General features: G+C 38.1%; 1 protein-coding gene and 1 pseudogene across 5 annotated transcripts in view; one reads left to right on the top strand and one right to left on the bottom strand.

The window, feature by feature from the left end:
- COP1 (COP1 E3 ubiquitin ligase) overlaps positions 1 to 27,365 on the bottom strand; it is a 259,654-nt gene that overhangs the window by 203,598 nt on the left and 28,691 nt on the right. For 4 of the 5 annotated variants that reach the window (XM_053909249.1, XM_019425614.2, XM_019425603.2 and 1 more), the window contains exons 2-5: positions 24,061 to 24,120; positions 12,917 to 13,014; positions 7,350 to 7,426; positions 5,999 to 6,118 (exon numbers count right to left, since the gene is read on the bottom strand). In XM_053909249.1, the coding sequence (XP_053765224.1) occupies positions 5,999 to 6,118; positions 7,350 to 7,426; positions 12,917 to 13,014; positions 24,061 to 24,120 (355 nt within the window). The remainder of the gene's footprint in view (positions 1 to 5,998; positions 6,119 to 7,349; positions 7,427 to 12,916; positions 13,015 to 24,060; positions 24,121 to 27,365) is intronic. The other variant, XM_019425593.2, reaches the window with a different exon arrangement.
- Positions 277 to 1,088, top strand: LOC109253039 (dnaJ homolog subfamily A member 1-like; annotated as a pseudogene).

The following is a 27,365-nucleotide window of genomic DNA, read 5'->3' as shown; positions in this document are numbered from 1 at the left end:
ATATGAAGGCTGAGGTTGTAGGAAAGGAGTGGCACAATGCTGTCCCAATTACCAACATACTGGGATGCAAGTAAGAATCCATCAGATAGGGAGCACCTGGGTGGCTCAGTCGGTTGAGCTCCCAACTCTGGATTTCGGCTCAGCTCATGGTCTCAAGGGGCTCACGTCATGATCTCAAGGTTCATGGGATTAGACTCTATGCTGACAGCATGGAACCTGCTTGGGATTTTCTCTCTCCCTCTTTCTCTGTCCCTCCCCTGCTCACTCATGCTCACAGGCTCTCTCAAAATAAAAAAATAAACTTTTTAAACAGAAAGAAATAAAGTTTTTTTTCACCAGATGGGACCTGGAATGGCTCAACAAATTCAATCTGTGTGCACAGAGTGCTAGGACCATGGGAAAGGGATCAGACCTAAAGACAGATGTAAAAGCTACAATGGGAGGATGATAGTTCAAGAAAAGAAGATTCTAGAAGTTCATATTGACAAAGGCATGAAAGGTGGCCAGAAGATAACATTCCATGGTGAAGGAGACCAAGAATCAAGACTGGAACCAGAAGATATCATCACTGTTTTAGATCAGAAGGACCATGCTGTTTTCACTGGACAAGGAGATTTTTTCATATGTATGGATATACAGCTGGTTGAAGCACTGTGTGGCTTTCAAAAGACAGTATCTACTCTTGACAACTGAACCACCGTCATCACCTCTCATTCCACGTGACACCATCAAGCATGGAGATATCAAGGGTGTGCTAAATGAAGGCAGGCCAATTTATCATAGACCATATGAAAAAAGGTCACCTAATCATCACATTTAAGGTAAACTTTCCTGAGAATGGCTTTTTCTCTCCTGACAAACTCTCTATACTGGAAAAACTCCTACCTGAGAGGAAGGAAGTAGTAGAGACTGATGAATTGGACCGGGTAGAACTGGTGGACTTTGATCCAAATCAGAAAGATGGCACCATTACAATGGAGAAGCACATGAGGATGATGAACGTCCTCCTGGGGGTGATGCTCAGTGTCAGACCTCTTAACAGGGCTGGTGAATAACACTGCTGGCATGCTCTACGCAGTAGCGAATAAGTGAAGAACCACAATCATAGCTCACTACTTCCTGTTGTTTTTAATATTCAACTATAGTAGTGTTTTAAAAGTTAAATGAAGAGGGGCACCTGGGTGGCTCAGTCGGTTGAGCGTCCGACTTCAGCTCAGGTCATGATCTCAAAGCTTGTGGGTTCAAGCCCCACAACAGGCTCCGTGCTGACCGCTTGCTCAGAGCCTGGAGCCTGCTTCAGATTCTGTGTCTCCTTCTCTCTCTGCCCCTCCCCTGCTCATGCTTTGTCTGTTTCGCAAAAATAAATAAATGTAAAAAAAAAAATTTTTTTTAAAGTTAAATGAAGAATAAACTCAAATATAAAAGCTCTGACTTTGCTGTATGTATGATGACTTCAGTGTACAAGATAAATCTGTTTAGCACTTGTTAAAACTACTTTTTAAACCCCCCGCCCCCAGCATTTGTTAGGCCATACCTTGTAACTGATTTCAGTTCTATGTACATGAAACAGATTAGACTAAAATGCTAAGTGTATGTATTGACTTCAGCGTATGACCAAGCTATGAAGGTAAGACTTGTACTTCACTGGCAATCAAAGAACTTGATTTGTAGAAGCGTTGGTCTGTAGTTATATTAAGTGGGATTCAATATGATGCCTCTACATTTATTCTATTGCCTGAACAGTTACTTGAAAAAGGTATGCTATGTAATCTGGCCTCTGGTACCAGTGATAGAAAGGACACCTTTCTAAAGAAGGAGTTTACTGCTGCTTGAGGGCCTGCACTCGTACAATGGCATTCCCTTCTGCTGTGCCATTTTTTTTTCTTTTTTTATATATATATACACACATATATATATCTCAGTTCGGATTAAGCTTTTTTTTCCTTCTCTTTGGACCATGATAAGCTTCAGAATAATGACTTCGGCAGCAGGGAAACAGAGTGAGGAGACATTCATGGAGAAGTTAATTTCCATGTATGAGATAGGAAGGTGTCACTTTAAACGATTTAACTAATGCTCCAAGTAACTGTAATTTAATGTTGCTAGTATAGCAAATTACAATGAATAGCTTTAATTGTAGGTTTAAGAGTCATGTTCGCAAGCTTAAATCTGGATATCAGAATTAAGCAATTCTTGAAATGTATGAATGTTTCCTTAATATACTGATTACAAAGCAAAAATAAACAAAATGAATACTCAAAAAGTTTGCTTTGGTGGGGGGGAGCAAAATTAGCCTACATAGAAATATCCTCTGTGTCCATCAATGGATGAATGGATAAAGAAGATGTGGTATATATATCTACAATGGAGTATTACTCGGCAATCAAAAAGAATGAAATCTTGCTATCTGCAACTACGTGGATGGAACTAGCGGGTATTATGCTAAGCAAAATTAGTCAGAGAAAGACAAACATCATATGACCTCACTCATATGAGAACTTTAAGACACAAAACAGATGAACATAAGGGAAGGGAAGCAAAAATAATATAAAAACAGGGAGGGGGACAAAACAGAAGAGACTCTTCAATATGGAGAACAAACAGAGGGTTACTGGAGGGGTTATGGGACACGGGATGGGCTAAATGGGTAAGGGGCATTAAGGAATCTACTCCTGAAATCACTGTTGCACTATATACTAATTTGGATGTAAATTAAAAAAGTAAAATAAAATAATAAAAATAAAAAAATAAAAATTTCCTCTGTTACCACCTAATAAAGCTTAAAAAAAAGATTGAAAGGAATCCAACTATTTCCAAGTAACTTGTGTCAGAACAAAGCTCAGGAGTGTATAAAGTAACAGGAAAAAAAAACCCAGCACTAAACAAAATGAAATTTACAATTCCTGGCATCCAATCAAAAAATTAATAGTGTCCAACACTTAATTTTGGCTCAGGTCATGGTCTTGATCAAGCCCCACATCAGGCTCTACGCTGACAGCCAATAACTGACAAATCATCAGGGAAATGTAAATCAAAAGCATTATGAGATATCACCTTATACCTGATACAATGGCTATTATCAAAAGGAGAAGAGCTAACAAATGCTGGTGAGGATGTCAGGAAAAGGGAGCCCCTCTGCACTAGTGGTGAGAATGTGAACTGGTACAACCATTGTGGCAAACAACAGTATGGAGGCTTCCCAAAAATTGAAAATAGTCATGTGGCTTTTCACCACATATCTGTCGGAAGGCTTCTAGGTACACAGGCAGCACCATGGCTACATGGCTTCCCTGGTGCACCTGGCCTTCAGATATACAAGGCACTGTGTCCCAGGTACCTGGAGATAAAAACTGTGATGGAGCAAATCCCTGAAATACAGAAGGACCAGTCTCACTGCAAGCTACTGAAACCTCTCTGCACAAGGTGGCTGACAAGCACCAAAGGACCAATTCAAACACCTCATTGCTGGAGGCATAAGCAAACCCTTGGGAGGGCGGTTCTGAAAAGAAGTTCATGTTAAGAATCCTCCCTCACTTTTCAAAACAAAAACAAAAGCAAAACAAAGCCAATGCTGGAGAAAGAGGTGCTGGGCAATGAGATGGGCAGCCTGGCCACCATCTCTGAACCTTGAATCAAACTTCTGGGCATTCTTAAGGAAAAAAAAATTGGAAACAGAACTACCATATGATTCAGTAATCCTACTTCTCAGTATTTATCCAAACAAATGAATCCCTATGCTGAAGAGACATCTGAACCCCCATGTATACTACAGCATTATTTACAATAGCCAAGACACGGAAACATCCTAAGTGTCTGCAACCATGAATGGATAAAGACATGGCTATATATACAAAATGGAATACTATTCAGCAGGAGAATAAAGGAGATATTACCACTTGCAACAACATGAATGGACCTTGAGGGCATTATGCTACGTGAAGAAAGTCTGACAGAGAAAGTCAAGTACTGTATTGATCTCACTTACATGTGGAATCTTAAAATCCACCATACTCATAGAAATCAGATTTGTGCTAACTAGAAATGGCAGGGCAGGGGGGAGGGGGTTGGATGAAGGCGATCAATAGGTACAAACTTCCAGTTATAAGATAAATAAGTACTGAGGATGTAAAATACAACATGATGACTACGGTCAACACCACTGTATGGTGTATTTGAAAACTGCTAAAAGAGTAAATCCTAAAAATTTTCATCGCAAAAAAAACCCTTTTTTTTCCTTTTTTTTCTCTTCTTTATTTCTCCTGTATCTACATGAGATAATGGATGTTACTAAACTTACTGTGGTAATCACTGCACAATACATGTATGTCAAGACATTATGCTGTATACCTTAAGCTTATACAGTGTTATATGTCAATCATATCTCAATAAAACTAAAAGAAAATAAATAAATAAATAAAAGATAAAGCCTCCTCTTCTAAAAACACAGGAGAAATTCCTGCCAGTCCTGTCCCCCAAAAAGACACAGCATGGGAGAACCATTCTGGTAAGCACAACCTCAGCTATTCCCTCGTCCTACTAAAAGACTCCCATTCTATCAGATGCAATCCAGATCTAAGCTATGTTAATAAACAATCCACCCACAGAATTTTTTAAACTGAAACTGGAAAGGAAAGCCCCCTTTTCTTTCAAAACATAAATACAAATGAAGAAAATACAAGTGACTATATTACCCACCATGTGATAAGAATCTGAGAAAAGGAAATCAGACCTGTCCCAAAGAAACAGACATGAGAAGCACCAAAGATCCAACAACATTCAAGTGACTGATCTCATTTCCTTATAGTCTCCAGAGAAGCTATGGTCCCAATCTTCCCCATATTTGGTTGTTAAACTCTTCCTTTTCATGTATGTCAGCTACTCACTCACTTACTTTACCCCTCCTTTTCATTTAAGCTAGGTGACGGGGACTCTGCTCCTGCTAAGGTGCGAGTTGCTCCTAATGGATCGTATTCCATTCTTGACTAATACACGCAAAATCACATTTTACATTGCTTATGTTTACATAAAATAAATGCAATTTTACAATTATTTACTTTCATTAGATGAAACAGCATATATATAGTTCCAGTTCCCATCTTTCTATAAATTATTTAAGCCATAGACTACAGCTGCCACCAATGGACACCTGCTGAAAGGATTTTATGTAGATAAAAATAGTATCTATTTTCTCTTCTAAATCTCATATGTGAAGAAGGGAAGATATGGCAAGGAATATATAAGAAAAAAATGACGAATATAATTGTTTTCCATTAAAATGAAACTGTATTTTCTCACGTCTTTCTTATCACTCAGTTTTTCTTAATATAAACTGGACAGTGCAAGTAAGTTGTATATAAGAACTTTGTCTTGGGGCACCTGGGTGGCTCAGTCAGTTAAGCGTCTGACTCTTGCTTTCCACTCAGGTCATGATCTCATGGTTCATGAGACTGAGCCCCACGTTGGGCTCTGGGCCGACAGCAAGGGGCCTGCTTAAGATTCTCTCTCTTCCACTCTCTTTGCTCCTCCCCTGCTTGCTGTCTCAAAGTAAACAAATTTTTAAAAAAAGAAGAAGGGCGCCTGGGTGGCTCAGTCAGTTTGGCATCTGACTCTTGATTTTGGCTCAGGTCATGATCTCACGGTCGTGGTGGGATCCAGCACCACATTGAGCTCCACACTGAGCATGGAGCCTGCTTGGGATTCTGTGTCCCTCTCTCTCTCTGCCCCTCTTCCCCACTCATGCTTGCTCGCTCGCTCTCTCTCTCTCTCTCTCAAAATAAATAAATATTTTAAAAAAGAAAAAGAAAAAAAAAGACATGTCTTTTCTTTTACTTGGAAAGGGGGAATTTGTTAGAAGTGATACCTTGAGCATGCTCTTACAGAATAAAACTGAATGAACTAAGTGGCAGACACTACCCTATTATTTTTAAGCATTTCTAGATCTTTCTCAATGCAATAAAGAACACCAGTTAAAATTTTTTAAAGTTCAGCTACCACTTACTGCTTCCAGCTGTTTCTTCTTCTGCACTAGTAATTCCAACATGAGGTTGACATTAGCCAAATCAAGGTTATCTTGGTCAGTTCCCAACAAATCCTGAAATATTTGCCACCTGTGGCCATTCTAAAAATGAAGAAAAGAAGAACCATAGCAACTTCAAGAAGATTGTTTCAGAGAGTCTAAAACAAATGCTTAACTGCTACTTCCTAATATGTTTATGACACAGATATAAAAAATATACTTTAATATTCTAACCTACTCCTTCCAAGCAAGTGGCTCCTAGCCTTCTAATCCTAAATTAAACACTACTTCTCCCTTAAATGAATTTAGGTAACAGATACAAAAGTAATATTCAAGACAAATATTAAGTGGGCATAGCTAACAGTAGAATTCCCTTCAAAATAAGTGCTTGGATTTTGGACGCCTTGGTGGCTCTGTCGATTGTCCAACTCTTGATTTCTGCCCAGGTCATGATCTCATGGTTCATGGGATAAAGCCCTGTGTTGGGTTCTGTACTGGGAGTGTGGACCCTGCTTGGGATTCTCTCTCCCAATCTCTGCCCCACCCCCTCCTCAAAATAAACTTTTATAAATAAATAAATAAGTGCTTGGATTTTAATTATCTGTCTAGCCATATTTTCAACTTTGTACTTGGTAAGTTATTAATTTAAGCTCACTTCCCTCAATAAGTTTGGGACTGATCCTCTTAAATTCAGAATCTTCCAATAGTTTTTCCAAATTACCAACCACAGTTTCACCCTGCCACATAATCCTCTAAATGTCATGTGTTACAAGCCAACATGACTCAGTGTGATCCCACAAGACCATTCAAAAGATAATCACTAAATTTTGGACAATGCAGTTAACAAAGTTCTTTATTAAATAGAATAAACTTAAAACAAATTTCCTTTAAAAAAAAAAATCAATGACATACTAAGCTTTGATATGTAATTAATATTATGGCACCTGGGTGGCTCAGTTGTTAATCATGTAACTCTGGCTCAGGTCATGATCTCACAGGGTTCTTGAGTTCAAGTCCCACATCGGGTGAGCTCGAGTCCTGTTTCAGGTGAGCCCTGCTTCTTTCTTTCTTTCTCTCTCCCTCCCTCCCTCCCTCTCTCTCCCTCTCTCCCTCTCTCTCTCTCTCTCCCCCTCCCTCCCTTCCCCCCTCCCTCTGCCCCTCCTGAGATTCTCTCTTTCTCTCTCTCTCTCTCTCTCTCTGCCACTTGCTCACTTGCGCACTCTCTTTCTCTCAAAAAAAAAAAAAAAAAAAACAATTTTTTTAAATTAATTTTAAAACATCAGAAACAACAAATTGAAATTTATTAAAAATAGTAATAAGAGTTGAAACATACGGTGCTACTCACTGAGTGGTCCAATTTGAACCTCTTTTCCTCAAATCTTTGGTTCTGTTTGAGAATGAGCTCATTCACTGAAAAGAGAAACAAAACAAAAAGTACAATTTGGATTATTGTTAAACGCATCACCTAAGTGTTCTGTTTATATGGGTTCAATTCTCAATTTAAAAAGCCCCCAAATTAAAAAGATGCTAAGCAGAAAATGCTAGGTTTTCATTTTATATTGAATTTGAAACAGTTTTGCCACAGCTACTACCACAACAGCTATTATCACTACCACTACTGCCTTAGGAGAATTGTTTAGAATATATGCTTTCTTGTATGTATCTCAATGACACTATCAGCACCTGGAGGGAGACAATTCTTCACTGTATTAGACCGTTCCATCCTCCACACGGTACCTGATTGATTCTATGAAGTAGGCACTAACCATTTTTATTTGTTCTTCTTTTTGTTTGTTACTTTCTTATAAATATCAAGGCAGACACTGTCAGTTACCTATCAAAAACCATCCTCCCCCCTCTTTTTTAAATAACAACATAATTTTTCTCCCAAGTGTCAGGCTGCCATATGCTTTCAGAAAAGCCAGGTCCCACCCCAACCCAGTATGACTGGAAATCTGGAACTGCTTCGAGCCATCTTGCAGTCTTGGGGCGGGGGGGGGCTTGTCAAAGAACCAATGGGGACAGAGGAACAGAAAGACAGAACTTGATACTATCACTGAAACACTGAATTAACCAATTCTACAAATTCTTTTTTTCTGTCTTTAACAGCCAACTGATAATAACAAACAAAAACAACAAAAACCTGATAAAGAAAAAGAAATTAGCACTAAGCCAGTTTAGCACTAGTCTAACACTTTAATTTATAGACATTATCCTATGGGTCATTCTCCCCATTTTAGAGATAAGAAAATTAGAGAAAGCATCAGGAACTCATTCATGGTAACACATACGATATAAGAGAATTGGGATATAAATCCAACTATCTAATATTTCCCACTATACCACAATCCAACAATTAATATTTCTTTTTTTTAATTTCTTTTAATGTTTTATTTATTTTTGAGAGAGAGAGTGCGAGCGGGAGAAGGGCAGAGAGAGAGAGAGAGAGAGAGAGACAGACAGACAGAATCGGAAGTAGACTCCATGCTCCGAGCTGACAGCACAGAGCCTGATGCGGGGCTCGAACTCACAAACCATGAGATCATGACCTGAGCCAAACTCAATGCTCAACTGACTGAGCCACCCAGGGGGCCCTCTTTTTTCTTTTTATTAACGATTAATATTTCTGAACAAACCAGAGAGGTATCAAGCCCACACTAATAATCCACACTTCAATGATAAGTAAGACTCAATCTAAGACTCAAGCAACTCTGAGTAGGAAGACAAATGTGTATGGTGCAGGAGTTGTAACATAATGTGATAATTGGTACTATCGCTGAAACAGCCTTACACGGAACACAGGACAAGGAGGAATCGAAGTGTAAATGAGTAGGCTACACATAGAAAGTGACATTAGAATTGGGCCACAACATGCACAGAGATTCACTAAGCAGAAAAAGAAGTGGAAAAGAATTCAGATAACGGTATGAGAAAGAGGGGGGGAAGTCATTAAAGACCAGGAGATAAAATGACTTAAAATCACTATGCTGACACACAGGGTCATAGTGATTCTGTTAATGATTAATGGACTACAAACTAAGGCTGGAAATGTAGACAGATGGCAGACTGATTCTGAAGAGCCCAGGGTGTATCTCACAGAGTTACTATTATAAACCAGGAAGAGAAAGGAAAGCTTGAAATAATGCAGTGGGAATAAAGAGAAGTACATGAATAAGAGTTTAATGTTTCAGTAACAGAATCATCCATTTGAATAAAAACTGTGACTTAAATTGTAATACTTTGTGTGTATACTACATTGCATTTTACTGAGAAATCTTGTATACCACTTAACTTGAAGGATATTCTATATCCATAATTAGACTTCTCTGGATCCTTAAAACGGCCACAGTACTACGAACAGACAACGCACTTCTATTGCTAACACTTCCATTCTAGCAACTATCTTTTTAGAAGCAAGAGAGTATAGTTAAAGTGCACACTTTTAAGACTGACTACTTAGGACCAAATTCCAATTCTACCAATATGACTGTGTAACTTTACACAAGTTACTCAACTTCTCTGTGCCTTAGTTTCCTCACCTGAAGAATGAGTAGGGCAACAACTCACAAGACTGAAAATTAAATGAGTTGGTTTACACAAAACACTTAGGACACTGCTTAGCAGTAGTAAGGATGTTAATATACTTTATTTACTTTTTCTTTCCTTTTCTTAATTTAAATTTAAGTTAACATACAGTGCAATATTGGTTTCAGGGATAGATTCTAGTCATTCATCACTTACATACAACACCCAGTGCTCATCACAAGTGCCCTTCTTAGTTATTTACTTTCCTTTCAAGTAAGGATTTTAAATGTAACACTGATGTTGTCCCTTCAAAGAATAATAAAGTCATTCATAAAGGAGGTAAGAAAATTCAATTTACAAATTTTATATACAGAGGGGAGAGATGAGGCAGGAAGCTGGAGAGAGCTTTCACACCATGGATGGATAGGGGGAGCCAGAGAGCAAGTCTTGGCAGTAGTGGAAGACAGCAACAGATGGGGCAATAGGTCGGGACAGGGACAGGAAGACTTCACCTCACAAGAGCCTCTCAGTGACAGGAGAAAGCAAGCTCTCAAGAGCAAGTAGGATGGAAAGAATAGTGAATGTGTTGGAGGAGGAAAGGTAGAAGGAGGCAATTAAATGGAATGCTATTAAAGGTAGAAGAAGAGATGGGGGAAGGAAAGTCAGAAGAAAAAGGGTCTAACAGTGTAGTGTTTAGGGCAGGAAAGGCAAAATCAAGGTCTTGACAAAAAAGTGTATAATGATAATGACCAGAAGGCCAAATCCTTCTTGAGTGTTTGGCTTCCAATTCTTTGCTTTCACTAAAATTGAAGAAAGGACTTGTTAACTAATAGAGCATTAAGTTTCTTTTTGAGGATAAATCAAAATGCTTTCTTTCTTAATTTCTTAATTCAGAACAAGGTCAAAAACTGAGTGACATTACTGTTATCAAAAGTCCTTCACTCCCCATCAACTTATTTATGTAAGCAAAGTTTCCCAATACTTACACTTTAAAAAGAAAAAATCTTAAACTTACATCATGTTATATGTCCATTATATATTAATTTTTTTTAAAACTATGATGATCCTGGGGTGCCTGAGTGGCTCAGTCAGTTAAGCATCTGACTCTTGACTTCGGCTCAGGTCATGATCTCCCAGTTCACGACTTTGAGCCCTGCATCAGGCTCTGCAGTGACAGCGCAGAGCCTGCCTATGATTCCATTTCCCATTCTCTCTGCCCCTCCCCCACTGGGGTGCTCTGTCTCTCTCTCTCTCTCTCTCTCTCTCTCTCAAATTAAACTTTAAAAAATAAAGAGATAAAAGTTTTACCTTTAAATAACCATATTTACAATACTCCTAAAGTTACATCCTTCACAACCACTTAAACATAAAAAAAAAAAACAACTCAGGATTCTAATTTTATTTTTTTTTTTTAATGTTTATTTTTGAGAGACAGTGTGAGCGGGGGAGGGGCAGAGAGAGAGGCAGACACAGAATATGAAGCAGGCTCCAGGCTCTGAGCTGTCAGTACAGAGCCTGACATGGGCTCAAACTCACTAACCACGAGATCATGACCTGAGTCAAAGTTGGACGCTTAACCGAATGAGCCACCCAGGCACCCCAAGGATGCGAATTTTAAACGTGGGATCAATGTACAAGGAAGAACATCATTTTTCAGAATTTTCATACAGATCACCCAGACAAAAAATTTTAAAAACGACTGCTATAGAAAATGTCTACCACAACTCTTCACCTATGAAGTAAATGCACAGTAATAAAAATGAAGGGTCCTGGGGCGCCAGGGTGGCTCAGTCGGTTAAACATCCAACTTCGGCTCAGGTCATTATCTCGCGGTTCATGGGTTCAATCCCCATGTCAGGCTCTGTGCTGACAGCTCAGAGCCTAGAACCTGCTTCAGATTCTGTCTCCCTCTCTCTCTGCCCCTCCCCTGCTCTCACTCTCTCTCTCAAAAACAAACATTTTTTAAAAACCTTAATAAAAAAAATAATAAATAAAGGGTTGTAACCTATCAATAAAAAAGGTGCAAGAGGTGCCTGGGTGGCCTAGTCAGTTAAGCGTCCAACTCCTGATTTCAGCTCAGGTCATGATCCCAGGGTTGTGGGATCAAGGCCCAAGTCAGGCCCCATGCTGAGCGCGGAACCTGCTTAACATCCTCTCCCTCCCTCTCCTTCTCTCTCTCTCCCTGTCTCTCACTGGGCGCCTGAGTGGCTCAGCTGGTAAAGCTTTGACACTCGATTTTAGGCTCTCAGGTCATGATCTCACGGTTCTTGGGATCGAGCCCTGCTTTGGGCTTAGCACTGAAAGCACAGAACCTGCTTGGAATTCTCTCTCTCCCTCTCTCTCTGCCCCTCTCCCCCGATTCTGTCTCTCAAAATAAAAATTTAGAAAAAAAAGATTCTCTCTCTCTCCTTCTGCTCCTCTCCCCATGTGCACACAACTCTCTTCTCTCTCTCTCTCTCTCAAATAAAACAAAACAAATATTCCTATTATCCAAAACCAAAATTTATCCATAAAAAGAGAAGGTTAAAACCTAATCATCACCAAGATAACTTCTAGCTTAGAAAATCAGTAATTGTGACTTCACTATTCACTGGATACATGTGAGAATATACTTAATACGTGAAATCACTTTCTAACTAACACAGTACTATATTTTAAAATTCCTTCCATTCTAGTATACAGTGCTCTATTTAGAAATTCACATAACTTTTGGACTCATTAAAGAATATTGCCTGAAAATCCTAGTAAATGCCAAAATTGTCAGAACATTATATTTCTTTCTGTATTTAACCATTCCAAAAGAAGTGTTCCAAAGTTGTAACAACTGATAGAAAAGTGATTCTAGAAACCCACATAGCAGCATCAATCCATGTTTCCAGGTTCAGGGACAAAGGATTCTGCTTTGTAGGACTTTCACTTCCCTTCTGCCTAACCTAGCCCGTGAAGTACAGTCCTGCAGAGTATCCTACCGCTCAGTATTTCTTTTCCTAAGTTCCTTCTGCAAGTTCTTTCCTCCCCAGACTCTCACTTCTGCTCCAGAATCACAAACAGCAGGAATGCACACCACTGTATAAAGATACAGTTGTTCTGGACCTCTGGCATTCCCCTTTAGCCTTACATTCTGTCCAGCCATCTATGTAAGAAATAACAGTTTTGTCAATTTTTCTTTTTTTATGACAATTAAAAATACTAAAATATAGAACTGACAACACACGGTATGGAAAATACACCAGAACCCAAGGAAGGCTGAGGAAAGCACCCAGGTGACAGGAGAGAGACTCACTTTACCTCTAAACGGTTTTCTAACAACTTAGTGCCAACAACACTTTGGGGCTAAAATATTTTTACAAGTAAAGAATCATTCCAGAGACTCACCCAAGAAATTAGGATACAGATGGTCAATATTATCCACAACATAGTTACACTTGGGACATCTATTATTATCCTCCAAACTCTGATGAATACACTTGTAGCTATTAGCAGAAAAAAAATAAAATAGGTTTCATTAAATCAGTGAAGAATTAATAAAACTGGTCACAGAATAATGCCTATTAGTCTTCTATTTCTCATTTAAAACAAGTAATGTTATCAAATTTATTTCAGCTTATATTTTTTCATAATAAAGACATATAGGGCATTTATTAGATAATAGTACACAAAAGTTGTTTAAAAATGAACTTGAATAACAAGTCTACTGGATATAGAATGTTTAAAAATGTACTAACTTTCAAGTTTATGCAATTTAAATGTTATATAACAAACAATACCAAGAAAAGCAAATGCCTATGATTTAGTTAAGCAAATAAACCATTCATGTTCTTGGAGTGCTGATAACCTTAATACAAAAAGAGCACATTCAAATAAAAAAAGAAAATAAGAGAAAAACATAAAAATCAGTAAGAAACATTAGTCAATAAGTAGTGAATAAGCATGAGAAAATCACCACCTTCAGTAGAATAAAAAAATTGATTTTAAATTATATATTAGTTTTTACCAAACAGAATGGAAAAATAAAGAAAATATGGTCAAAGTTAAGGAGCACATGTAAATATAAACAACCTTGAGGCGCCTGGGTGGCTCAGTCGGTTGAGTGTCCGACTTTGGTTCAGGTCATGATCTCACGGTTTGTGAGTTCAAGCCCCACGTTGGGTTCTCTGCCCTGTGCCAACAGCTCAGAGCCTGGAGCCTGCTTCAGATTCTGTGTCTCCCTCTCTCTCTCTCTGCCCCTTCCCTACTTGCGCTCTCTCTCTCAATAACAAATAAACATTAAAAAAAAAAAAAAAAAAGAAGAAAAGAATTGTTAAACAACCTCGTGTACTGATGAAGGAAATCTAAGTATCACATTTCCAGAAGCCAAGGAGTATGGAAAACCTTACGGTTGCACATTTCCTTTGATGTAATGATTTTATTTCTAGGAGTTTATCCTAAGGAAATGAGCAGAGGTATATACACAGAAAAGTGTCTAAGATTATCTGTAAATAGCAATAGACTAGAAGCAACCAAAACACTAGGACTAAATTGACTAGTTTTGTAAACATCAATCCAATGCAATACATATGAAAAAAACCACATTGCAATACATAATATGCCATGAAAAATAATCTAATAACTATTAATATTTATACCTAGAGAAATAAGATTACAAGAAATTTTTCCTTCCTTACATTATACATTTCTGTAATGTTTGACTTTTTACAATTGTCTTATTATAATACACTTTTTAAATACTGCTCTACTAAACCACAGAGAAATATCAAACTGACGTGAAAAAAAATTCACTAGGGGCACCTCGGTGGCTCAGTTGGTTAAGTGTCCAACTTCGGCTCAGGTCATGATCTCACAGTTTATGAGTTCGAGCCCCACATCGGGCTCTGTGCTGACAGCTCGGAGCCTGGAGCTGCTTCGGATTCTGTGTCTCCTTCTCTCTCTGCCCTTCCCCCACTTGTGCTCTGTCTCTCTCTGATTCTCAAAAATAAATAAATATGAAAAAAAAATTTTTAACAGAAGTTACTATATCAGTTTGTACTGACTAAAAATCTCTAACATAGTGCATACAGTACAATCTCATTTCTATTTTTAAAAACTGAATATGTGTACATTTAAAATAAACCAAAAAAGACATTCATCATTGTGTTAATAATATATGCCTCTGGATCATATAATTATAGGAATTTTTTTCTTTGTAGATGTTTACAAGTGTCTATAGTAAAACAGTACTGCTTCTAACCATCAGAAAAAAATTATTTGTAAGAAATTCTAAGGGTGATTAGAAAGATGATTCCTAAAAAGATAGCACCTCTTTTATTCTGTATTCACATTACTATAAATTTTTAATTTTTATATCTTACTTTACTCTACCTTATCAAAACAGAAACCTACATCCATTAGGTTTCTCTGTTCTAATTATCAACTACTTTCTCATCTCACATTTATTACTTCCAAGATAAGTAAAAAGAAGACATCCTAGGGAATTAATGTAGCAGTGGTCTTAGGCCCAACACAAGGACCTAAAGATCAGCGTAAACGGCTGGCACATAAGAGGCACTCAAATACATATTAAATAATATGCACAGTATTCCAGAAATAATATCACCTCTTGCAACTATGACAAGGCTAGGATTACTGTATTAGCACAAGACAGGCTGCATATCTGCCAGAAAGTTTCCCACATGGAAATTGCAATGAAAGAAATAATATGCTAAATGTTTAGAAGCATAAAGCAAATATGCAATTACAATATATTAAGATTCCATGTTCACAACATGAAAACATTTATAGTCTGCTTAGGGAAAACAGAAATGAGTTAATATTACCAGAAAATATTCCCACATGACAAGATTTAACTCTTAAAAAAATCTGCAAGTTGAAAAAAACCAAGTCATGAAGTAGAGTATCTGGGAAGGTATTAAAGACGAGATAAGGGGTTGACAGATAAGCAGAAGTCCATTTTGGGTTTTACCAAATGATAGAAATGAGCAAATATGACAAGTAGAACAAGCTAAGTTGTTAACCCAGTGAAAGAGGTTGTCAATATTCCTGAAATTATCCCAGAATCCAACAGAATGTCCTCCTCTCCTCTCTTCAGCATCCTAATCCTGTCCCTTGTTAGTAGGTTTACTACCACACTCCTAGAAGAAAAACCAGACTAGGACACAGCCAGAAGGAACTGACCTCAGAAACAAAAGTTCAACCGACTTTTCCACACTGCACTGAAAATATCCATCTATGCTATAAAACGAAAATGCATCAAATTACATACCACAGTATAAGCTGACACGACAACAAAATGAATCAAGTTTACCATATAGCATATACTGCCTCACTACCACCCCAGGTGGACCTGCCCTACTCTGAGAAACAGTAACTATCTTATTTTGTACTTATCTGTGTGTGTGTGTGTGTGTGTGTGTGTGTGTGTGTGTGTTTGTACTATTTATTCATTAAAAGCAAAATTTTATTTTAATCCATCTGTCCCTTCAATGTCTAGCACAATATCCTCTTAGAGTTGGAACTAAATAAATACTAAATGCATGAAAAAACTAACTCTACTTCACCATCACCAGCACAGATGCAGTATTTTGGAATCCAAAAGAAGCATAAGTATCTAGACTAGTGATCAAAATAGGGAGGATAGAAGGATACATACCTGGGTCTACCTGAGAAGTTTTCAAAAGCTACTCACACTGCAACTGTTAAAAATAAGAATTCAGAGAGCGCATGGGTGGCTCAGTCACTTAAGCATCTGACTTCGGCTCAGGTCAGAATCTCACAGTTTGTAAGTTCAAGCACCACATCGGGCTCTCTGCTGTCAGTGCCGAGCCCATTTCAGATCCTCTATCCCCCTCTCTCTCTGCCCCTCCCCCACTCTCTCTCTCAAAAACATTTAAAATAATAATTATGATGATGATGATGATGATGATGATGATTATTCAGGGGGCACCTAGGTGGCTCAATCGGTTAAGCATCCAACTCGTGGACATCCAATCGTAGGATGGACCCCTACACTGAGCTTCCCACTGAGCGTGGAGCTTGCTTAGGGTATTCTCTTTCTCTCTCCCTCTGCCCCTCTGCCCTGCTCATGCTCTCACTCTCTAAAATATAAACTGGGGCAACTGGGCGGCTCAGTAAGTTAAGTGTCCAACATCAGCTCAGGTCATGATCTTGCAGTTGGTGGCTTCGAGCCTCGAATCAGGCTCTGTGCTGACAGCTAGAGCCTTGAGCCTTCTTGGGATTCTGTGTCTCCCCCTCTCTCTGCCCTCCCCTGCTTGTACTCCGTCTCTCTCTCTCATTCTGTTTCTCTCGCAAAAATAAACTATAATTAACTAATTAATTCCGTGCTAGGGTGTGCTGACATAAATGGGTGTCTATGTCCTCTACTAAGTGTATTTCTGATAATGAAGAATGAGTATTTTGAAGTTTTGCCCTTTGCAACAACATGGATAGACCCAGAGGATTTTATACTAAGTGAATTAAATCAAAGAAAGAGAAATACGACATGATTGCACTTATATGTGGAATCTAAAAAACAAAACCAAAGAACAAACAATCAAACAAACAGAAACAGACTCCTATAAATACAAAGAACAAACTGGTAGTTGCCAGAAGGGAGAGGGATGGGCAAAATAGGTGAAGAGGATTCAAAGGTACAAACCTCCAGTAATAAAATAAGTAAGTCATGGAGATGAAAAGAACAGCATAGGGAATACAGTCATAACATTATAATAACATTGTATGATGACAGCTGGTAACTACACTTATTGTGGTGAGTACTGAGTAATGTAGAGAATTATTGAATCACTATGTTGCACACATGAAACTAATATAACAATGTCAACTATACTTTAGTAATTTTTTTTTTAAATGAGTATTTCTCGGGGCGCCTGAGTGGCTCAGTCAGTGAAACATCTGACTTCGGCTCAGGTCATGATCTCATGGTTTGTGGGTTTGAGCCCCACATCGGGCTCTGTGCTGACAGCTCAGAGCCTGGAGCCTGCTTCTGATTCTGGGTTTCCCTCTCTCTCTGCCCTTCCCCTGCTCATGCTGTCTCTCTCTGTCTCTCAAAAATAAATATTAAAAATTTTTTTTGTCTAATAAAATGAGCATTTCTCTATAGATGTACGATTACTATTTATTAAGTATATACCTATCTATAAGATATAAATATACTTGTTTTTTTAAACTTTTGGAGCATAATTTTTATTTGGGAACAGCCTCTAATGTACAGAAAACTATGCCTCTTTAACCATACAAAGACCTCTTCAAATGTTTTCTCAAACCCTCTATTCATCTACCCCTAACACACAAAAACTTTCTGGTTTCTCTTCATTTTTCTGTAAGTAATTGTAGACACTAGGATAAATGGAGCCCTTATCACAAATATCTTTTTCTCTCTGTAAATAGGGATGAGTACATACAGAAAAAAAATCAGAGTAATTTTTTAATAATTCTGTTATTCTACGAATAATCAGAAAATTCTCAAAAAAAAAGGGGGGGGGGGACTATAAAAACAGCAAGGACAAATCAGTACCAGTCGTCATATATAATAACCAGGTATAAAGAAAGAGTAGGAGCACCTGGGTGGCTCAGCCAGTGGAGTGTCTGACTCTTTTGATTCCGGCTTAGGTCATGATCCCAAGATCATGGGGATGGAGCCCCACATCAGGCTCCACACTGAGCATGGAACCTGCTTAAGATCCTCTCTCTCTCCCTCTGCCCCCTCCCCCACTCTCTCTTTCTCTAAAATGAGAGGCGCCTGGGTGGCTCAGTCGGTTAAGCACCCAACTTCAGCTCAGGTCATGATCTCATGGTCCATGAATTCGAGCCCCATGTAGGGCTCTGTGCTGACAGCTCAGAGCCTAGAGCCTGTGCCAGATTCTGTGTCTCCCTCTCTCTCTGCCCCTCCCCCACCTACATGCACACACGTGCTCTCTCTCTCTCTCTCTCTCTCTCAAAAATAAACATTAAAAAAATTTTTTTAAATAATAAAATGAGAAAAAACAAAAAAGACTAACAAGAAGATGCAAAAGGATGGATTAGTCAAAACTCTCAAAAGACAAGCAGATATGCTGAAAGATGACAACACTGAGAAATGCTATTATAATTACTTTGTAATGAAATGAAACAGTAAATCAGAACTTGGTAGACATGAGGTCTGAGAAGCAAAATGCAGAGGACAAGCTGGAGGCACCAAAGAAAAGGAGCAAACCTTATCTCTACATCACAAAGAAGCCAGATTTCTTTCATTATACAATTAAGTTTGGTTAGACAACAGCTAATAACAGACTGACTGTCAAGTGGGAATAGTGTCTCCATCCTGTTACTAGGAAAGAGTTACCATTTATAAGTGGGATAAAGGATAAACAGTTCATATGGTCCAATCTGATTTAGTGTTAATAATTTGGATGAAGTCTGGAAACAGCAATACCGCTTGGCTCCAGATTACCAGCCAAGGTTAAGTTAGCAAGGAGTTGATCCAACAGGCTACTGTTAATGATTGAAGTTCCACCGCATTACATGATAGAATAGGATAAATAATGAGCTTTTGCTTTAAACAAAAGTACAGGGGTGCCTGGGTGGCTCAGTTGGTTAAGCGGCCGACTTCGGCTCAGGTCATGATCTCACAGTCCGTGAGTTCGAGCCCCGCGTCAGGCTCTGTGCTGACAGCTCGGAGCCTGGAGCCTGTTTCAGATTCTGTGTCTCCCTCTCTCTCTGACCCTCCCCCGTTCATGCTCTGTCTCTCTCTCTCTCTCTCAAAAATAAAAAAAATTAAAAAAGTTAAACAAAAGTACAAAATGCCTTACAGTTTTGTAACCCTGACAACAGGACTGCCGGCCTCCAAGTTTCCTAGTTCCTGCCAACCTTATAGTCTCTATTCTACCAAAACCTGTTCTCTGGTAGGTATTTTAAAACACCTTCATATCAGGTTACAACAGAACTTGAGTTATAACAAGGATCTAAACTTAAAACTATTTTTATTTGAAGGGAAAAACAGATACTTACGAAATCAATGGGGTTTTCCAACAATGATGTAAGGACACACCATGAAGATTATAGGACTCAATGAAAAGGCCAGGTTTATTTAATTATAAAGTCAATCAGTAATTTATTACACTTTACAACTTAGTGAATTATTGTACCGATTTAGCAGACTCTGCAACGTCCTTTTAAAATGCCACAGCAAAAACTGGACAGCGACATGCAGAAAAATGAACCTGGACCAGTTTCTTACACCATACATAAAAATAAACTCAAACTGGATGAAGGCCGTAAGACAGGAAGCCATCAAAATCCTCGAGGAGAAAGCAGGCAAAAACCTCTTTGACCTCGGCCTCAGCAACTTCTTACTCAACACAACTCCGGAGGCAAGGGAAACAAAAGCAAAAATGAACTATTGGGACCTCATCAAAATAAAAACCTTCCGCACAGCGAAGGAAACCATCAGCAAAACTTAAAGGCAATCGACAGAATGGGAGAAGATATTTGCAAATGACATATCAGATAAAGAGTTAGTATCCAAAATCTATAGAAAACTTATCAAACTCAACACCCAAAAAACAGATAATCCAGTGAAGAAATGGGCAAAAGACATGAATAGATACTTCTCCAGAGAAGACATCCAGATGGCCAAATGACACATGAAAAAATGCTCAACTTCACTCATCATCAGCGAAATACAAATCAAAACCACAATGAGATACCACCTCACACCCATCAGGATGACTAACATTAACAACTCAGGCAACAACAGATGTTGGTGAGGATGCGGAGAAAGAGGATTTCTTTTGCATTGTTGGTGGGAATGCAAGCTGGTGCAGCCACTCTGGAAAACAGTATGGAGGTTCCTCAAAAAATTAAAAACAGAACTACCCTACAACCCAGGAATTGCACTACTAGGTATTTATCCAAGGGATACAGGTACGCTGTTTCAAAGGGACACGTGCACCCCAATGTTTACAGCAGCACTATCAACAACAGCCAAAGTATGGAAAGAGCCCAAATGTCCATCGGTGGATAAATGGATAAAGAAGATGTGGTATATATATACAATAGTGTATTACATGGCAATCAAAAAGAATGAAATCTTGCCATTTGCAACTACGTGGATGGAACTAGAGGGTAATATGCTAAGTGAAATTAGTCAGAGAAAGACAAATATCATATGACTTCACTCATATGAGGACTTAAGATACAAAACAGATGAACATAAGGGAAACAAAAATAATATAAAAACAGGGAGGGGGACAAAAACATAAGAGACCCTTAAATATGGAGACCAGAGGGTTACTGGAGGGGTTGTGGGAGGGGGGATGGGCTGAATGGGTAAGGAGCATTAAGGAATCTACAGCTGAAATCACTGTTGCACTATATGCTAACTAATTTGGATGTAAATTTTAAAAAATAAAGTAAAATGGTAAAAAAAAAAAAAAAAGAAGAAGAAAAAGAAAAAGAAATTTAAACACACACACACACACATAAAGATATACCACAGGAAATATAAAAGAGGACGGCAGTGAGGAAAAATTAAATCCTCATTTTATTTTTTTTATGACCTGAGCAAAAGTCGGGTGCTTAACCAACTGAGCCACCCAGATACCCCAATGTTAATTTATTTTTGAGAGAGATAGAGAGAGACAGTGTGCAAGCAGGGTGGGGTAGAGAGAGAGGAGACAGAATCTGAGGCAGGATCCAGGCCCTGAGCTGTCAGCACAGAGCCCAACACGGGACTCGAACTCACCGCTGAGATCATGACCTGAACCAAAGTCTGACCCTTAACCAACTGAGCCACCCAGGCACCCCTAAGTCCTCACTTTATAATTTGGATCAAACGTCACACCTTCAACACTATGAAAGAAAAGGAGGTGAAGCAGTAGGAAGAGAAGGGGGAAGAAGGAGAGCAGCAGCAGAAGAGACAGGTTGAGTCACCAGACAAAGGTAAGTTTTAGAGCCAGAACCAGAATCCTGGTTTACCAACTTCAAGACCCTGGTGTTTTAGCTCTGTCTCAGTAGTTTCACCTGAGGGCAATTTTGTCCCTTACATGATATCTGACAATGTCTGGAGACATTTTTGGTTGTCACACTTGTGGGAAAAGGGACTGCTACTGGGTAGAGGCCAGGATAATGCTAAACAATCAACAATACCCAGGGTAATCAGCCACAACAAGGAATTATCCAGTCCAATATATCAATACTACCAAAGGTTGAGAAAGCCTAATCTGAATCATCCAATTTTCCAGAAATGAAACCCCAAAGTCCCGAAGGGACATACATGGTTTTGTATGGAATGCTACAGTGCTGGATCAATTAATGAACCAAAGAAAACACTACTGTTAAACAATCAGCCTTAAAAGACTAAGACCATACATGTATCAACCTAAAAGCAAGACACATGTGACCAGAATTTCAGTAGCAATATAGCGCAGAAAGTGATTCATGAACGGTAATAATGTCAATGCAATGATATACCAGGAAATCAAAACTATTTAAGGAAAGATGGCCTTTATTTAAAAACCGGCAAAAAAAAAATTCTGAAAGAATACACCATCACTCCTTACTGGTGATAACTTACGAGAAGGTATACAAATAAGGCTTGAAAAATGGTGACATTTACATTTCATGTACATCTTTCTGGACAATAAAAGTTGTTTTTTAACCAAGAGTACATATGGCCTATTTTAGTAACTTGTATTTTAATAAAAAACCGTCCAAGCCAAGAAAGCTATTTTTATTCTAAACTTCTTTTTAAATGACTGGCAGATTGGATTCACCTATCAGTGATGCATCATGCTCCCAATCAACCTAAAGTACTTACAAAATGACACCCTGACTAATGAATATCAATATACCAGATACTGTACTCTATTTCAGAATAAAATCAGGAGTCTAACTTCAACATGAATTAGAATATAGGGACTATTAGAACACAACAGAAATACTAAGCCAAAAATATTACATCAACAGCATAAATTTATGGAGATGATTGACTAGAAATAGAATACACCATCTCCAATCAAAAAAGCACATAAAAGGGCCGCCTGGGTGGCTCATTCAGTTAGACCTTTAGCTCAGGTCATGATCTCATGGATCTTGAGTTCAAGCCCCACATCGGGCTCTGTGCTGACAGCTCAAAGCCTGTAGCCTGCTTCAGATTCTGTGTCTCCCTCTCTCTCTCTGCCCCTCCCCCCCAAAAATAAACAAACATTAAAAAAAAATTTTTACACGAAAAAATAAAAGGAATTAAACATACACAGATTACATACCCATTAGGATAGCTACTGTTAAAGAAAAAAAAACAGAAATGACAAGTGTTGGCTAGAACGTTGAAAAATTGGAACTCTTGTGTACTGCTAGGGGAAATATAAAATGGTATAGCAGCTATGGAAAACAGTATGGAGGTTCCTCAAAAAATTAAACACAGAACTACCCAATGATACAGTAATTCTGTTTCTGGGTATATACCCAAAAGAACTGAAACCAGGATCTCAAGGAGATATTTATATACCAATGTTCAAAGCACCACTCTTAACAAGAATTAGAGGGTGAAGGCAATCAAGTGTTCATTAACAGACAGATGAATAAACAAATAAAATATAATATATACACACAATGGAATACTATTCAGCCTTAAAAAGAGAGGAAACTGACATATACTACAAGGATGAAACTTGAGGACATGATGCTAGGTGAAATAAGCAAGTCACAAAAATACAAATACTATTTGATGCCACTTACATGAAGTATCTAGAATAGTCAAATTCACAGAAACAAAGTAAAATGGTGACTGACAGAGGCTAGGTAGGGGAAGGGGAGAAACCCTTTAAGTAAGGGTATAGTTTCAGCTTTGCAAAATAACAAAGTTCTGGAGATTAATTGCACAACAATGTGAACAAACTTAACAGTACTCAACTTAAAAATGGTTGAGATGGTAAAATTTATGTTATGTGTATTTTACCCCCACTAAAACTTTTTTCAATATACAGATGAATGTGACATATATACAAGACAAAGCAACTAAAGATAACACTGAGTAAAATGTTAAAATAGAAAACACAGATCTTTTTAATCCCCTAGATCCTTTTCGAATGACTTTCTAACCTCCTTTCCTGGGCCTCACACCTATCCCCAAAATGAGTTAAAGGTGCTTCATGCTTCAACCTAATTATCCAACAACCCCAATTTTCTAAAACGGTAATCAAAGCTCTGTAGCAATCAACCCAAAAGTCTTAAAATCCATCTATAAGGGCAATAGTAAATTTCGCAATTACAAATAGTAAATTTCTAAATAGTAAAGTTGTGAAATAATAATTTCACAATTACAAATAGTGAAATTTACGAATAGTAAATTTCACAAAAATTATGCACCAACCATATGCTTACTGACTTGAGCTGTTGAACCTGTAAAAATATATCAATCAAAGAAATTACAAAATAACCAAAATTATTTTAAAAACATAACTTCTTGCTGGCTACATTTACACACAAGTTAAAAATCAAGACAATTTTGCTAAATGAAATCATCTTACCAAAAGCTGTGGCCACATTTCGTCATGTATGCTTCCTCAATCATATCAAAGCAGATAGGGCTAAAAAGAAAATAGGAAAATAATTGACACATTTTTTCCAGCAGAGTGATTACAAATTGACAAGGCTAGTAACAATACCAACAAAATCGTATTTCAATATATAGCTAAGACTTCAAACATTCTATCAATGAAACAGAATTTCTGTTGAGTTGAAGGTACTTTAAGGGATTGGTGGTAAAATGACAATTTGTTCAAGATAGGTCTAAGTCACCAAGATCTAAGTGCAATTAAATGAGTAAATTAAAATGGCCCCAATACTTTTTAATTTTTAATAATGCAATGCAGTCACAAGAGTCCTTAGGAGTTCTACTACCATTCACAATCATCCCTATACTCAAAAGCACCTAACTCAAATGCTGTTTTACTTCCTATTTCAAAAAAAAAAAAAAAAAAACCACTAGTTTCCTGAGTGGCAAACTTACAATTCCATTATCAATAACTCTTCTAGATGAGGAAGATGGTAATTATAGCTAATACTTACAAAGTACAAATGGTATCCATTAAAATAATATTAACTCGTAATTTTTTCAACAAAAGTGTTGGTAGGTACATACTACTAGACCTATTTAATGAGGAAATCAAGGCACAAAGATGTTGACGTCATACAGTTAGGAAGTAACAATTTTCAAACTTAGCTCCATGCTCTTAACCACTCCACTATTCTATATTAATTCCGGATACTGCAAGTTAAATACCAAGTCGTACCAACATAACCACAGAGTTCTGGCTAACAAAAGGTAGTTATCAATCTGAGAGGCCACTATCTACCAGAAAAAGACGAAGTCTTGTAAAACGAGATGTCCCTTTATCCTTGCCTCTTTTTCCTTCTGAAACCTCTGATAACGTCTCTAGAGATACAACAGCCATCTTCTGACCAAGAAGACAAAAAATGGTAAGCTAGAAAAATAGGATACTGTTCCTTGATGACATCCTTGAGCAATCTCATCATCTATGGATTGCCTATCTCTGGACTTCACAGTACATAAGAAAAGTAAATTCTCACTTGTTTAAGGCAGTATTTATCAAGTTTTCTGTTACTGGCATACAAATCAGATCCCTACTGACAATACATGACATTTAAATTATAAAATGAAAATTCACCCACTTCTTCAAGAAAAATTTCCTGGGCATAACTACTATCTTAGAATGTGAAACCATATAGGGGCGCCTGGGTGGCTCAGTCGGTTGAGCATCCGACTTCGGCTCAGGTCACAATCTCGCGGTCCGTGAGTTCGAGCCCCGTGTCGGGCTCTGGGCTGATGGCCCAGAGCCTGGAGCCTGCTTCCGATTCTGTGTCTCCCTCTCTCTCTGCCCCTCCCCTGTTCATACTCTCTCTCTCTCTGTCTCAAAAATAAATAAACGTAAAAAAAAAATTTTTTTTTTTAAAAAGAATGTGAAACCATATAAAAAAAAAGTTATAAAATCAGAACATTGCACCTGCTCAGAGTTTCACCACATACAGTGTGTTGGCTTAAATGGCACTGGTTTTGTCAGCCTCTCTGCTAGAATGAGAAAAAAGAGCTCTCCTAAATGCGGGGATTTGGTCATTTCTCTTTTGAAACCAAGTCCATCTTGCTCCTGTTTGATGGAGTTAAGAAAACAGGTTTGGGGGTTCCTCCCAAGAGCGTGTGGATGCACTGTGTAGGCTGATCCCAGTTGTGGATGAAGGGTTTTGAAGAGCAGATGTGGAAAGGACAGATTTTACTTCACAAGTACAGTTGGTCACTGGCAGCTGAGGCAGATGTCTTAAGGCTCAAAACCCAGAGTGGAAGGTACGTTTATGCCCTCTCCTTTTTTTAAAGACTTTATTTTTTTTTTTTTTTTTTAGCAGTTTTAGGTTTGTAACAAAATTAACAGGTAGGTACAGAGATTTGCCATATATTCTCTGACCCAAACACATGCACAGCCTTTGCCATTATCAACATCACTCACCAGAATAGTACGCTCCCCCCACCCCCCACCACCAGCCCCCCGGGGATGAATTTAAACTGACACATCAAAATCAACAAAGTCCACAGTTTACCTTATGGTTCACTCTTCATGTTGTACATTCTATGGGTTTGAACACAAGTATAATGACATATATTCATCATTATAATACAGATTATTTCTCACTCTCCTAAAAATCCTCTTTGCTCTGCCTATTCATCTCTCTCTCCTCATCCACAATCACTGATCTTTATCTTGCCTCCACAGTTTTGTCTGTTCCAGAATATCATATTTGGGATCATATAGTATTGTAGCGTTTTCAGATTGGCTTCTTCTGCTTTGTAATATGGCTTTCGGATTTCTCCACGTCTTTTCAAGGTTAGATAGCTCATTTCTTTTTAACGCTGAATAATATTCCACTGTCTGGACGTACCACAGTTTACTTATCCATTCATCTACTGAAGGACATCTTGGTTGCATCCCAGATTTGGCATCTATAAATACAGCTGTTATAAGCATTCAAGTGCAGGTTTTTGTGTCTACATAAGCTTTTAACTCCTTTGGGTAAATATCAATGGGTGCCTAGTTAAATTATACGGCAAGAATATGTTTAGTTTTATAAGAAATCACCCAACTGTCTTCCAAAGTGGCTACACCATTTTTTCATTCCTACCAGCAAAGAATAAGAGTTCCTGTTGCTCTATAACCTCCTCGCATTTGGTGTTGTCAGTCCTCTAAGTTTTAGCCATTCTAATAGGTATATAGTGACACCTTGTGGTTTTGATTTGCATTTCCCTGATGACATATGATGTAGAGCATCTTTTCATATGCTTATTTGCCATCTATGTATTTTTTTTTTAATATGAAATTCATTGTCAAATTGGTTTCCATACTATGTGTCTTTTTTGGTGAGGTGTCTGTTGAGGTCTTTGGTCCATTTTTTAAATCTTATTATTTTTAAGAGTTCTTTGTATATTTTATATTTTTTTATTTTAAAAAAAAATTTTTTTTAACGTTTATTTATTTTTGAGACAGAGAGAGACAGAGCATGAACGGGGGAGGGTCAGAGAGAGGGAGACACAGAATCTGAAACAGGCTCCAGGCTCTGAGCTGTCAGCACAGAGCCCGACGTGGGGCTCAAACTCACGGACCGAGAGATAATGACCTGAGCCGAAGTCGGCCGCTTAACCGACTGAGCCACCCAGGCGCCCCAATTCTTTGTATATTTTAAATAAAAGTTCTTTATGAGATATGTCTTTTACAAATATATTTTCCCAATCTGTGGCTAATACTTCCGTTTCTTAACAGTGGGTTTC

This window comes from Panthera pardus, unplaced genomic scaffold (assembly GCF_024362965.1).
Source record: "Panthera pardus isolate Hobbes unplaced genomic scaffold, ASM2436296v1 HiC_scaffold_21, whole genome shotgun sequence".
NCBI lineage: Eukaryota > Metazoa > Chordata > Mammalia > Carnivora > Felidae > Panthera > Panthera pardus.
The sequence above is the reverse complement of the archived record's forward strand: the minus strand, read 5'-3'. Positions and strand labels throughout refer to the sequence as shown.